General features: G+C 36.5%; 2 protein-coding genes and 1 pseudogene across 2 annotated transcripts; 1 reads left to right on the top strand and 2 right to left on the bottom strand.

Annotated features, from left to right (window-relative positions):
* Positions 1 to 2,405: 2,405 nt before the first annotated feature.
* Positions 2,406 to 4,455, bottom strand: LOC120141997 (exocyst complex component EXO70H1-like). The gene has a single exon (XM_039156760.1). It carries the CDS (start codon positions 4,438 to 4,440, stop codon positions 2,593 to 2,595), a length of 1,848 nt encoding a protein of 615 aa, XP_039012691.1. The 5' UTR covers positions 4,441 to 4,455; the 3' UTR covers positions 2,406 to 2,592.
* A 1,854-nt stretch (positions 4,456 to 6,309) lies between these two features.
* Positions 6,310 to 11,513, bottom strand: LOC120142002 (annotated as a pseudogene).
* A 2,014-nt stretch (positions 11,514 to 13,527) lies between these two features.
* On the top strand, positions 13,528 to 14,488 carry LOC120142001 (protein SODIUM POTASSIUM ROOT DEFECTIVE 2-like). The gene is made up of 3 exons (XM_039156765.1): positions 13,528 to 13,994; positions 14,093 to 14,168; positions 14,250 to 14,488. Exons 1-3 carry the CDS (start codon positions 13,575 to 13,577, stop codon positions 14,453 to 14,455), a joined length of 702 nt encoding a protein of 233 aa, XP_039012696.1. The 5' UTR covers positions 13,528 to 13,574; the 3' UTR covers positions 14,456 to 14,488.
* Positions 14,489 to 14,498: the final 10 nt, after the last annotated feature.

Here is a 14,498-nt window from a genome sequence, read left to right as displayed (position 1 = left end):
AGTGCTCAAATTGTTTTTGATTTGTTTAAACGTATTGATAGAGATAGATTGTTGGGGTGTTGGGGGTAGGACTTGGATGTAAGTTGTGGCTTTATTTGGATGGTTTGTAAGCAATTTTGTTTGCTATTTTTTTTGGATGAATGAAGCATTGATTATTTAAAGAAAAAAAATTAAGCAGCAAAATCGACCACATATCATTAAGACGACAAAGCGGATTATATATCATATGAGCAATAAAATTGATCATATATTATTTAGGCAGTAGAGCCGAACATATATTGAAACTAACACAAATATTCTAAGAACTTAAAGTAAACAGAGACTTAACGGATAAACTTATAATTACGAGAGAAGAAAACACTTATTAATACTAATATAATTATAATAATATATGCTTACCTCACTTTTTCTTCTTCTTTTCCCCACCTTTAAGTTCTCTTTCAATAATGAAAATTTTACTGTTATTTATAAATTTTAGTAACCATTAGGTTGTTGACATGTGTTACTATCTTAGCCATCATCATTATAAATATTTATATTCTTATTATATACATTTCTAGATATAATATTAAATATTATAAATATAGATTTTTATGAATATTTTTAGACATATATTATTAGTATTATTTTAATAATAAATATCTAGATAAATATTAGGAATTATCTAGAAAGAGAAGTCGAAGCTTTTCTCCACATATGTTTTACAAATTATTTTGAGTGTTTTTCTAAATTTCTCAAACTTTATTTTTTTCAGATTCTTCATGAATATGTTTACAACTTGCTCATTTATCTTTATTGACACCATCTTGATCTCACCTTCAAAGAACTTCTCACAAATATACTGATAGTGTATTTCTATTTGTTTTATCCTTACATGAAAGAAAGAATTTCTTACTAGACGAATCTGGTTTAGGTGCTAAAACGTTGTCGTTTTAGTCTTCCTCAGCTGCTCCTAAAATGACATTGTTTTGGGTAGCATACACGTATCCATTTTTTTATTTTTCTTTTTTTTCATTTCTCCTTTCACTTAGACCATTGTCTTAATTCTCTTGAATGCAGACCGTTGCTCGTCACATTGGTTGTTCACTACTCATCATCGACCGTCATGCCAATCGTCATAACTAGTGTCATTCGAAGCCCAAATTTGCATGTATGAGCTTTTCTATCTCTCGATCACAATTCGGCAGTTGGTATATTCAAATGGTGGGTTGTTCGCCCTATACGCCTACAACATTATCTTGATTTGTTTTAGAGGCGAGTCAAGGACACAATGGCTTCAAGTCGTGTCATCTCTCAATCTCGTGAATTCTTGTAAAAGAAAGTTCAAATATCATTATTAGTTGCCGTTCCAAAATCTAGAGGTTTTTAGCGGCATGTGGGTGTATGATGCAGTGATCGAGCCTAAAAATTCTACGTTGGAGTTCTTCATAAGGTCTTGCTTGGGAAACAAGCTGTAGACATATATTTTAGTCCGACCTTGTTAACATATTAGCCTATTATATTATATAGTATTTATTTGTATCATATGTGTTACGTTTATATCATATATCATATAACATACACATACTATGCTATATAATAATATGCTATGGTGGGTATATATTATGTCAAAGTCTTCAGGTCAAATTTCAACTTCACTATTAAGTATATTGGGCTAGAAGACGATCCAGGAGCTACTTTCTAATGCTTTGAGTTCGATTTCAACTTCACGACGAATGATATCGTGTTCAGGATTTTCCAGTTCAACTCAACCTCACGGCAGGGGAGTCATCTGTAATTCAGTTCAAATTGGGTGTACCGAAAGGGCAGTTCAAGGGTGCTAATCCTTCCTTGGCTGTAACCAACTCCCGAATCCGATATATCTTTGGTAAGATGCAGATCAGGTAAGAAATCGAGATATCCGATCAACCCATTTTTATTTTTAAAATAAATTATCGGTGACGACTCTAACCCACGTACTTAAATCGAAGCCCAATGCTGGACTCACCCGAAAGACGATTGCGACACAAGCAATAACTTCAACCATTGTTGCGATTCTTGTTTATGGGATCGTGAAGCAACCTTATTTTGTGGGCTGCTTAGGAAATATTTAATTACCTAAAGTCAATTACTCTTGTGCATGTAATCAAAGCAATTCCCTATATATCTAATCTTTTAGTTTCATACACAAATTAATATTTGAAATTGTCAATCGATTTAAAATAGATTTATGATAACTTATAATTTATGTTGTGTAAGATCTATTGATTGATCGAATAATCAAATATATTCTCATTATTCCAGTTTATCTGAATTTAAATCATGACATTAATTTTAAAAATATAATACATACCACCTTAATAAAAAAAAACTTGCATGTGTGTATATATATGTAAAAGCCAAACGACATAAACAAATAACTGGAATAGTATGAAAAAATAATTAATAAATCAAAGAATTATGTATTTCAATTTTAAAAACAATAAATTAATTAATCAGTATTCTATACACGTGTCAATACAAGCTTCTTTGTCCTTATTATCCACAAAATACCACGAGACGATATTCGTACGTGGCCAGCGATTTTTCTCACTCCTCCAAAAAAAGATCGGTTCAACGACTCCGGCCACCTCCGCTTGAACTTGACGAAACACTCCCTGAACTTCTGCTTCCATAGAACAAATCCGACCAGTAATTTCCTAAATCATCAGGGGTATATCTGACAAGTGATTCAACCCAGAATTCCTTCCTCGCCTGAACTCCGCCGTATATCTCGTAAAACTCCTTGTAGATCGGCGCGATCCGTCTCGCCAACGAGATCTTGATATAATCTCGGAGTCTCGGGTCGGGTACGACCCAAGAACATTGTTTCATGTAAGCTTCTTCGAAAGCGGAATTAAATTTTCTGAAATGATCCTTCACCTGATCCGTTGAAATCTCTGCCGTTGGATTCTCCGGCAGTGACGCAAGCACTTTGTTCCATCCGATCCTCTCGTAGTTCGCAGCGTACTGTTTCACTTTCTGCTCGTGCTTTATCACCCAATCGTCGCCGAGGAGGAAATTCAGATTCGATTGACGGACTTTTCCGACGACGTATTGTAAATTATTTGCTAAGAACAAATAAGAAAGCGCCGCGTCTTTATACATCGCGGCATTCCCATCGAGTTTACATAGCATGACGAAGACAAGCCAGGCTAACCGGACGGAAACCGGCGATGAAATGCTTTCCTCTTGGTCCGGACTGCCGAAGTAAGATTCTGGTAAAGCAGATGGAATAGTGAACGGTCGATCTGCGAAAATATCGGAGAGGATCCCGTTGTAATCAGCGAGGAAAGATACGTAATTCATTACATAGCGTGTGAGGGGGTGGATCCCACCGCCTGGAACCGTCGTTTTGGTTGAATCCTTTTGAATCGCCGTTTTGAAGTCCGTGAACATCGTTCTAACGGCGTCACCGAGATTGATCAAGGAGTTAACGGCCGTTGATCGTACGGCTGAGGTAGATTCGAAGCTGAAGATTGATTCAATCTCCGGCCAAAGATTTGAAACTGCTTCATATAAATCCAAGACACGGAACATTTTCTCGGGTGTTTTCTTGCACTTGGCTACATTTTCCGGAAAACCAAACAGAGTCAAGGCTCCTTCTTTCGAAATCTCGGTGAAACAAGATTCCATGATGGGAGCCGAAATGGAGAACACTTGATCGCAGAGGATTCTCTCTCCATAAAACAGCGTTTTAACCGCCATTTTAACAGCGCTTAACCAAGTCTTGATTTTAACCTCCAGAACCTCCCATTCCGTCTTCTGAATCTGCTGCAAACTCATTCCCCGTTCAACTCCGATATGGTAAAGAGCTTCGTCGACGATCGATTTCCGAATAGTTTTATAAATTTTGGTACATTCCTTGACGTACCCAGCTGATATCATGGCTTCCGCAATGTCCCTCAAATCCGCCAAAGCAGCTAACGACATTCGCTCCACTTCAGGTATTGAATCGTGCTCGTCCCTCAACTCATTTTCAAAATCCTCTTCTTCGAAATCTGAAATGCTAGACCTCGAAACAGATGGTATCGAAGATGAGTGAGCCGAAACAGATTCGGGGTCAAGATAAGCCCGGTTGGACTTCAAAATCTGGTAGAACTCTTTCTCGAGCCTTTTCATGGCAGTTTGCATCAGTATTTGAGCTCGACCGAGTTTATCCGAACTGGGATGGTGAAAAGCCAAATATTGCATGGCTTTTTGCAATCCCTTAATGGAAACCAGATATTGTGTGGCTTCCTCCTTGTCGGAGAAAAGAGAAGCAACATCGGTTTCCCATTTGGTGATGGAAAAGTCGGCAAGTTCAATGTTTTCCTCCATTAATGACTCGGAGAAGGTATGGTGGAGTGGGGATGAAGGATGAGTCATCCTCGTAGGAGATGGGGATTTGAAGAAGACAGTGCTTGTTCCTTTTCTTGGCATTTACAGAACAGCTGAGAATTAATGGAGTTTTGGATATGTAATGAGTAGTAATGAGAAGAAGAAAGATGAGTAGAGGAAATGGTAGTTTGGGGGGGGTATATATAGAGAAAGGGGTAAAGAGTCCACGCGGGGGGATGGAATTGGAAAAGTCAAAATGTGGAGTTAGTTGAGATTACGAGAGGGGCTGACAATGACCAATTCTTTGGGTCAAATTATTGATTATAATAAGAGAAGCGTTTAAATCAGCCAATAGTCTCAACAGTCGGCCTCTTCCTGTTTTTCATACGATGACCTGCTCCTCCTTAAACCCTTTATTGTTGACGAATTTAATAGTATTTGATTTCTCCACAATGGATTTTTAAAGGACGCTTTCAACTAATTACGTTATATATTTGAAAAACAATAAAACTACGGCGAAAAACTCTTTTTTTTTCTTTTTGTAAGAATAAAAAAGAACACTAAAATAAAAATCAAGAAGAGCATGCAAAATTGATGACACATAAAATCTAAAATTGGAAAAAAGCATAAGATATTAGTCCAGTGTAAATTTATCTGTCACTATCAAGTAGAGCTACAAAGTTATATTATCTAATATGTATGATTTATAGAGATTCTAAATGAATTGTTAAAGTATAGTAGATTTCACGACAGAGTTGATTCTCTTTTATTTGAAGGAATGTTATCTCTTACGCTTGTTCACCAAGATTTTCTTAAGATCACGCAATAAAATAATCTAATAATCGTCATAAATGAATTTTAGATAAATTTATCATACATAAATTCATCTAGAAAATTTTATTTGAATAAATATTATGCATGAACGTGAGCCGATACATTCATCAAAATTAAAGAGAATTGCATCCAATAATATATAATCTATAATTCTCTTGTCTTTCTATTGTCCAATTATAAAATTGGTTTTGTCATTATTACTAAATTACCTAAAACATCAATTTCACATAAATAATAAAGATGATCATTTGCAGTTGTTTTATTCTATTTTCAATTAGTGGTTATTCTATAAAAGATGGAGAGAAAGAGAAAAAGGTGTCCCACCATTCTATCCTCGATTTACTGTCTTAAGGATGCGAACAACCACCTGGTAAACCTCATTGAGGCTAGTAGTTAATTAGTTTTTATCACTTTTAATTCAAAAAATATATATGAACATATATATATATTCATATTTTTCATATATGATACACATATCATACAAAGTTGAGAGACTTGATTCGAACTTAAAAATCAATTGACTAATTACTAAAAAAATGATTTATACGAATTATTTGAGTTATATATATAATATGGTTATAGAAAGCTGTTTAAATTAGAATCAATTAGCACTATAACATTACAAATATTTAAAATTAAATTTAAATATAAACTCGAACAACTCGATTAAAAAAATTCAAATGAGGTTTGAATTATAAAATAAAACTTCTTCAACTCGACTAATTCAAAACTTTTTTACTCGACTAGACTCAATCGAATACGCACTCATAGTTTTCACAATGGTTTTCTACCTCGGGTTTTGCAGCCATTTATGCAGCACAAAGACAAATCCATGTTGAAATTATATATATAACAGTTTCAACAATCCATTTATTCATAAACCGTTAGATTAATCAATTAACAAAGACTAGTGGAATATCGTGATAGGCAACAGACAACAGGAACATTGTTTTGATTTTAGGGTATATTTTGTCCACAAGAACTTATGTTGACCGATTAAATTCAAATTTCAAACTCCTCTTTTTTTCCCCACCCAACAAGATGTTTAACAATGTTAAAGCTTACAGCAACAAATTAAACAACAGAAAGTTTAAACAATATATCATTGAGTAGGCATTTAGGATCCTATAGGAAAAGGTATCTATCATAATGAATATTTCAAGCTTACACCTTAATGGCATACTTCCTCATTGGAAAGTACATGTCCCTCTTCTTCTCCCTCTCTGTTGTCAAAGATTGCTGCATAACACAAAAAGCAAGAGCTCAGTGTCAAAAGCAACCGAAATTAACCATCCTGGACGGACTACGGACTCATGTTGCCACCGTGATAACATGTAGCACACAAAATTCAATATACAAACGCTTATGAAACGCAAACAAGTCGACCGAAGTATTGAACACAAATTGGAGGCGAGATTGGCGAAACAGAGTTCCATTTCAACAAGTAGATGGTATTTGAACATAGCATTATCTATGTGGTCCTTCTGCTTATGCTATTTCAATGACAACTCAAGGACCCTTACTGGGTTTTAATGATTTCATCAGCTTGATCCAGATCGCAAAAGAGGTTAACAATCCAAAATTGATTTCATTACATCGAGGAGCAGAAATCACCAATTTTCTTTGAATACGAGCAGATACCATGGACAAAGTTCAATATCTGTATGGAAGTCGAGGAATATATCCTAAGGTAAGCTTCACATCCCTGCCTTATTTCTCTACATGCCCCAAGCATAAACAAAACTGTGAAACGAACTCTTCAACAAATGTGTGCTTTAGAGAAAATTCGCATGTAACTCCAACTTATCTCCATGGGAAAAGAAAGCATTTCTTAGGACAAATAGCAGCCAAATAGTAAAAGTTCGACATACCACGGCAATGGGAAAAATGAAACTACTTGAGAGTAAGTTAAGGCTAGAAAAGTTAGCAGCACTTGTGAGCAGGCCTCAAGAGAAGCAAGCTAAATTAACAGCCTTGGGAACATGTCAGAATATCAAAGCTTTTAACTTGATAATCAACATGGTGCCAATCAAGATTATTTAACTATCATACATAGTCATTCATACAAGATTACTAAAACAAAAGAATCTAGAAATGCCAATAAATTAATTATTAAAGAGTTGTCAAATTACAACAAAAGAAAATGAAATTGGGGATAGCTAACCTGGTGCTAGGTAAGGCGGCGGCAAATAGCTCTGGTATTCTTGGGACGGAGATCAAGAGGCAAAAACTTCTTCTTCTTATAGGCTTCCCTCAATGAAGCCTTCTGCTTATGGGATATCATTGTCAACACTTGTGCAATCGATAGCCTCACCACCTTACTAAAAGACCAACACCAAAAAAGAAAAAAATAAATGAAAAATCACAAAGAAAAAGAAGGAAAAGGGAATTGAGTTACATTTTGGAGAGCTTGTTGGGGGCACCACCAGTGAACTTGGCTACACGGAGTAGACAAAGTTCAGCTTTCAAATCCTTGAGCTGGATCAAAAGCTCTGTCTTTGATTTGTTCCTTAGCTCGTGTACCTTAATCCTTGCTAACAACCACAAAAAAGTTAAAAAGAAGAGATTACTCAATTCTGCTGAAGAGAATCCTAACTGTTCAGAAATTCAAAGAAAACCTAGGGCAGCTTCTTTGGGAGTGGCAAGCTTAGTGAAAGAACTAAAATCAAAAAAGAAGGTTCAGCTTGAGAGAGCATAAGTGCTCACTGCTGGAGGTCAAGGGGGTTCTTTGGGATCGCCTTCTCAATGATAGTTTTTGGAACATTAGAGGACTTAACAATCCTCTAAAGCAGAAAGAAGTGACTCTTCGAGCCACTCGGAACAATGTTGACGTCCTTTGTTTATTGGAGACTAGAGTGAAGGTGGACAAAGCAGAGACTATTTGTGCTTCTAAATTCAAGAACTGGAATTTCTGTTTCAATTATCGCCATGCTAGCAATGGTAGAATTTGGGTTCTTTGGAGGAAGGCCATTAATCTTTCTGTCATTCAAAATTCTGATCAATGCATTACACTCAGAGGTTCTCACCAAGGTACTCCTATGTTTATTTCAACTATTTATGGTAGTAATGATGGTATTGCTAGAAGACAGCTTTGATAGACCTTAAGAGAAGTTGATCATATTGTTAATAAGTCAGCATGGATTTTAGGAGGGGATTTTAATATTATCTTGCACTCCCATGAAAGTACTGACCATGAAGTCCTTGGCCATTATCTCACTTCTGATATGAAAGACTTCCAAGACTTAGCTCAAGAGCTTGAAATCCATGACCACCCTTACTTTGGCCCTTCATTCACTTGGTCCAATAAGCAAAAAGAATTCTTTCTTGCAAGGAAACTTGATAGGGTCATGATAAACTCTAATTGGGCTTCTATTTTTCAGCACTCTTTTGTTGAGTTCATGGCACCAGGAGTCCCGGACCATTGCATGTCTCTAACATGGCTAGTCAAAGAAGTTCCTGCTAATAGGCCAAAGCCGTTCAAATTCTTCAATTTTTGGGCTACTCATCAAAGCTTCATAAATGTAGTAAGTCATTCATGGTCCCAACCTGCTCATGGCGATCCTATGCAAATTCTCCTTACTAAACTTAAAAGACTCAAAGTATGTCTTACGAGTTTTAATAAGGAGAATTATAGCAATCTCTCTGATCGAGTCAAACTTAAAAGAATAGAGTTGGAACATCAACAACTACTCACTTTAAAGGGACAGGACACAATCGATAAGGAACTGTTATTACAAAAAGAGCTAAATACTTTGGAAGATTCTGAAGTTGCGTTCCTTAAGCAAAAGGCAAAATGCAGTGGATTAAAGATGGAGATAAAAATTCCAGATTTTTCTATTCGATGATTTCTTTTAAAAACAAAAGGGATACTGTACGAGTTCTTGTGGATGATCAAGGCAATAGATTGGAGTCCTTTGAAGCAATGTCGAAAGAAGTAATCTCATTCTTTTCCAATCTGATTGGAACAACTGACAAACTGGTCAAAGATATCGATCCTATCCTTCTCAAAGACCTTCTCAACTATTCATTGACATATGAAGCTTCTTCTAGCCTTGTTAAGGATATTACTCGAGAAGAAATCCAGAAAGCAGTTTTCTGCCAAGGTAATGATAAAGCTCCTGGACCCGACGGTTTCACCTCTTTCTTCTTCAAGAACTCTTGGAATATAGTGGGTGAGGATGTTGTAGCTGCTGTTAAATTCTTCTTTCTCAATGCTAAAATTCACCCTGCTTTTAACTCTACTATTATTGCTCTTGTTCCTAAAGTTCCAAATCCGAGTGCAGTTAAAGACTATCGGTCTATCTCTTGTTGTTCTGTTATCTACAAAATCATTACCAAAATCATCGTTAGAAGATTGATTGATGTTCTTCCAGAGATTATTACTTTGAATCAAACAACTTTCATCAGAGGAAGGAGCATTATAGATAATACCCTCCTTGCACAATAGATGGTTAAAGGCTATGCAAGGAAATCTATTTCCCCGAGATGCGCTCTGAAGATCGACCTTCATAAAGCTTTTGATTCCATTCACTGAGGATTCATCATTCAAATTCTTAAAGCTCTCAATCTCCCTATTGCTTTCAATGCTTGGATCGAAGCTTGTTTCACAGGAGCAAGGTACTCCATTTCTTTTAATGGTACATTAATCGGCTATTTTAAAGGAGCTAGAGGCCTAAGGCAGGGAGACCCTCTATCCCCCTACCTTTTTGTTCTTGCAATGAATATTTTATCCAGAATGCTAAATTTAGCTGCCGAAAGAGGAATGTTTGGCTTCCATCCAAAGTGTAGGAAAATTGGTCTTACTCATCTCTCGTTTGCTGACGATTTATTGATCTTTTGCAAAGGTAATGTTGACTCTGTTGTTGGTGTTCTCACTACTCTTGACCGATTCTATGATGTCTCTGGGCTCAAGTTGAATCCTGCCAAATGTGAGATTTTTGCTGCGGGGATTCATCCAAGAATCATGGAGAATTTAAAAATTATTACATGGTTTAAAATTGGAAATCTCCCTGTTCGTTATCTTGGTATTCCTCTTGTCACCCGTAAACTTACTGAAAAGGATTGCCAAGCTTTAATCGACAATATCAAGCTCAAACTTCATCATTGGTCTAACAGAAATCTCAGTTATGCAGGCCGATTAGAGCTCATCAGATCAGTCTTATTCAATGTCAGCAACTACTGGTGCAGACAACTTGTTCTACCAGCTTTTATTCTTAAAAAAGTGGATCATATTTGCTCCAGGTACTTCTGGAAAGGAGCAGATAAATCTGTTGCTGGTGCTCGTGTGAGTTGGGATAAAATTTGTATTTCTAAATCAGAAGGTGGTCTCGGATTGAAGAACATTAAAACTTGGAACAAAGCTTGTCTCATTATCCTCAGCCGGAAAATATTAGCAGGAGACGGATCCCTGTGGGTAGCGTGGCTTAAGGCATATGTCTTTAAGGAGCATGATTTTTGGCATTATCAAGCAGCAGCTAACTTAAGTTGGACCATCAACAGGATCTTAAAATCAAGAGTTGAAGCTCTTCCATTCCTTTCCACCGGTTCTCCGCAAGCTAATAAAATTTGGGACTTGATTCGTTGCAAAGGGCAGACTGTTATATGGCACAAACTCATTTGGTTCCCATTGCATATTCCTAAGTTCAGCTTAATTGCTTGGATGGCTCTGCTCAACAAATTGCCTACAAGAGACATACTTCTTAAAATGGGAATTACCACCGACATTATTTGCGTTAATTGCAGTACCTCTTATGAATCAAGAGACCATCTCTTTTCATAATGTACAATGGCAGTGGAACTCTGGAATTCAATTCTGAAACTTAATGGGGTGAATACCATTTTCTTATCATGGGATGAAATGGTCATAAAGGCTTGTTCATTATGGAAAGGGAAGTCTTTGCTCACCACCATTCTGAAAATTTCACGGACTGCTGTTATTTACACTTTGTGGCAGGAAAGAAATCAGAGAATTTTTCAAGGAAGGAGTAGAACGATCGACTGCCTGCTAAAGGAGGTTAAAGAAGTTGTTGGAATCCATCTTAGGGGAACTAATATTAATAGACTTGATAATACTAACTTACAGCTTTGTAGTGTTTGGGGTATAATATAACCAATCATTTTAAGTTGGTTGTTTTGATTATTTGTTATTGATTGGTTGATTAGTTGTATCTTTAACTTTGCATTGAGTAATAAAATCAGAATTATCCAAAAAAAAACATTACTATAATCACACAATTAATATAACTAAACAAAAATAGGGTTTTTATTAGTATCATTGTCATTACCCATGGGTGTCTGCCTCTCTTTCTCTTTGCGGTGAAGAAGATCCGGAGAGTGCAAATCCGACAATAACAAAACCCAAATTCAGTAAGGCGGGTGAAAGGATAGTTTCATTTTTTAGGCCAGTACTTGAAAGAGTTTGAGCTCTGAGCTAATGAAAGCCCAATTTTATTTTGTTTTAGAGAAAGGGTAGAACTTTAGCTTTGTCAGACACGGAGAGCCCAATTAAATCTAGAGTTGAACTGGGTTTGACGTCTCGACTGGGAGCTTATTCCTTTTAGGATAAATTAATTCGATCAATAACATTAATGTTTTCTAATAAATCGATTACTCAATTGTCAATCGTCGTCATCTAGTCACAAAAATCTGATATGGCACTTTTGAATAACTGAATTGATACTGTTCGACCATGTTAGCACCTACCTTGACTTTATTAAGAAAACATAATTCTCTAGACTGTAATCTTCCTCTCCTCACCGAACACTAATCAGTTCTTAAATACTAAAACTAAATGACTGTTTATTAACCTCTATTTTAGCTGCACCTGATTTGCTTTCTGCGTTTACTTCCTCTCCATAATCTGGTTCCATGGCGGGTTTAGGCGTTGGATTATCACTAATAATGCTGCTTTCAATGTTTCTCATTCTCTTATGTGCTTCAAGGGATTGAAGAAGTTGGTCTAACTCCTTAACGAAGTCAATTGCACCTCCTATAATTGAAGCTTCGCCTCCCTGTGAAACATAACAAAAACATGACTTTCGTTAAACAAAATTTAACAATGGGACTAAAGTTACGTTTAAAGTTAGAATAATATATACTCTTTGGATATGATATGGAGGCACGAGAGTGCGGACGAATTTAGATAATAGTTCATTTGGCGTCTACGATTGTGTCCGATGGCAATGTGGGTCATGCGTTGGCAACCTTTGTTCGTTTTCGCTTCCTTCGTTCTCCTGTAACATGAGGGGATTTTGGGAAGTTTTTTAAAGGTGAGGACCCCAAGTTGTTGCCTTGTCTGCTACAGTTATCTGCCGTTGCTGACTTTGTTGGGTCTTGGTTCGACTCGGAGCTGAGAACTTCGAAACACGAACTTGAAGGGAGGTTTTTTTTTAAGATCCTAACTCTCTTTCAGCTAAATAAGATTCCTTGTTTATCGGATAACAAATTATTCAAGAAACGCCATTTTAGAATCCCAAATTGATATGGTAATAATGCACATTATGTTATTGATGAATTGCTCATTTATTTATAATTTGGTCTACTCCCCACGAGAAAGTTCTTTTATAATCAAGAAGTTGTAATTTCTGGGGTGAGAAAAGAACATCTTTTTTCCATATTATAGTTATACATATGTAGAGTAGCTAAAAGGATATGTTTTAGTTAGTTACTTGATACTTCCTAGAAATATGCATATTGCAAAGGCGGCAGAGAATGAGATGGATAAAGTGGTCGACACTAAATGCTCTAATCAATTTGCAATCGATGATGGAACTCGGGATTTCAATTCATAGTGTTGTAAAAGAGACCCTTTGACCCACCAGCCTTCTCATGGGAAACTGGAAACACCTCACCCATAATCATTGCAATCAAACTTCATTTTACACCGTCTATTCCAAATCCTGAGCAGTTCATTACAGAAGTTCTATATGTAACATACAAATCCAAGAAATGTATAAAGCTTACATGATTTTTAGATATCAATCTTTGTTTTGACCTCAAAACTAATGATTTTTTATTCATGAATGGGGGATTTCAAGAGCTATATATAGCCTAGGAAATATACCTATGAATGCTTGAATTCCCTGCTTTCAAATAACCCAATGAGTGCAACAAAAATTTTAGGGTTAACACTTGCTCAACCTAAAACACACTTGCATCTTGCACTGTAAACTAGTTTCAAAATCTATAGCTTCCCATGATACTAGTAGTGGTACTAATCATATCATACAAAGTTGAATACATTAAAATAATGTCTAAAGTTAATCACCATCTTTCAAGGTCCAGAATTTGTACTGATTAAACAATACTTTCAAGTGGGACCTAACTTCTGCTTTAAAAGAAGAATAAATTGGCCTCAACTCTATTAGTTTTAGTTAGCCTTTAAACTTGTATCTTCTCCAAAAATGAAAAGAATGGACTTCTTCTGTGCTTCTCACGCTTCAACAGCCATCTGCTCAAGCCTGGACCATCGTTCCATGGTCCGCCCTGGCCGTCGGCCTATTGACCGCCAAGATTCTAAGCCTCATGTACCTTGTTCATCAGAATTGCCTATGTTTCCAGGGCTGCCTCACCGTGAAAAGAGTAGAAAGAGCTCTGTTAAACCAAGTGATGTACGTCGGAAAAGTTCAGCTGATATCCATGATCTTAGGAGCCCTTCTGGTTCCTCTAGATATCTTCTAAGCAATACACCTTTTATCGATTGGTTATCGGACTCTGATCGTGTCTCACCATCGGTTCCAGCTCAGCCTACAAAGCCAAACCATGTAAGCTCCAACGATTCTCCCGCTTTAAAATCATCTTCATCCGCCCGGTCCCATCACCAGGTTAGTCTTCACTCTCTGTTCTTTTCTTTAACCATAAGAAACAGCAGTTAACTTAAGCTTCCCAAACCATATCTCTTGATTCTTGCTAGCAGCAGCAGGTAGTGGTTTTGAGGGTGTCAATCCATTGCAAAGGATGTGAAGGGAAAATAAGAAAACATATCTCAAAAATGGAAGGTGAGTTTTCAACAGATAGAAAAATGGTTACATTCATTAGTTATTTAAGAATGAAACTCTAACAAGGTTAGTGATATGCAGGAGTGACATCCTTCAGTATAGATTTGGCCACAAAGAAAGTGACAGTAATAGGTGATGTAACTCCCTCGAGTGTGCTAGCAAGTGTTTCCAGGGTGAAGAATGCACAGCTCTGGCCATCTGCAACAGCAGCATCGGCTCTATCTTCTCCAATGGCCAAAGACTCATTGCTGATAAAAAATAAAAAAACACTAGGTTTTTTGTTGTGAACAAATCAAATGTAAGCTTTCCTGGGGACTGTTGTCAGAACAT

Source organism: Hibiscus syriacus, unplaced genomic scaffold, assembly GCF_006381635.1.
Source record: "Hibiscus syriacus cultivar Baekdansim isolate YM2019G1 unplaced genomic scaffold, ASM638163v2 tig00110819_pilon, whole genome shotgun sequence".
Lineage (NCBI taxonomy): Eukaryota > Viridiplantae > Streptophyta > Magnoliopsida > Malvales > Malvaceae > Hibiscus > Hibiscus syriacus.
This window is presented reverse-complemented; position numbering and strand designations above follow the sequence as displayed.

Excerpts from the sequence above, each read along its gene's own strand:
- LOC120141997 (XM_039156760.1), bottom strand. The coding sequence starts at position 4,440 with ATGCCAAGAAAAGGAACAAGCACTGTCTTCTTCAAATCCCCATCTCCT.
- LOC120142001 (XM_039156765.1), top strand. The coding sequence starts at position 13,575 with ATGAAAAGAATGGACTTCTTCTGTGCTTCTCACGCTTCAACAGCCATC. Across the intron at positions 13,995-14,092 it reads CCGCCCGGTCCCATCACCAG|GTAGTGGTTTTGAGGGTGTC; the intron begins GTTAGTCTTCAC and ends TAGCAGCAGCAG. Across the intron at positions 14,169-14,249 it reads ACATATCTCAAAAATGGAAG|GAGTGACATCCTTCAGTATA; the intron begins GTGAGTTTTCAA and ends AGTGATATGCAG.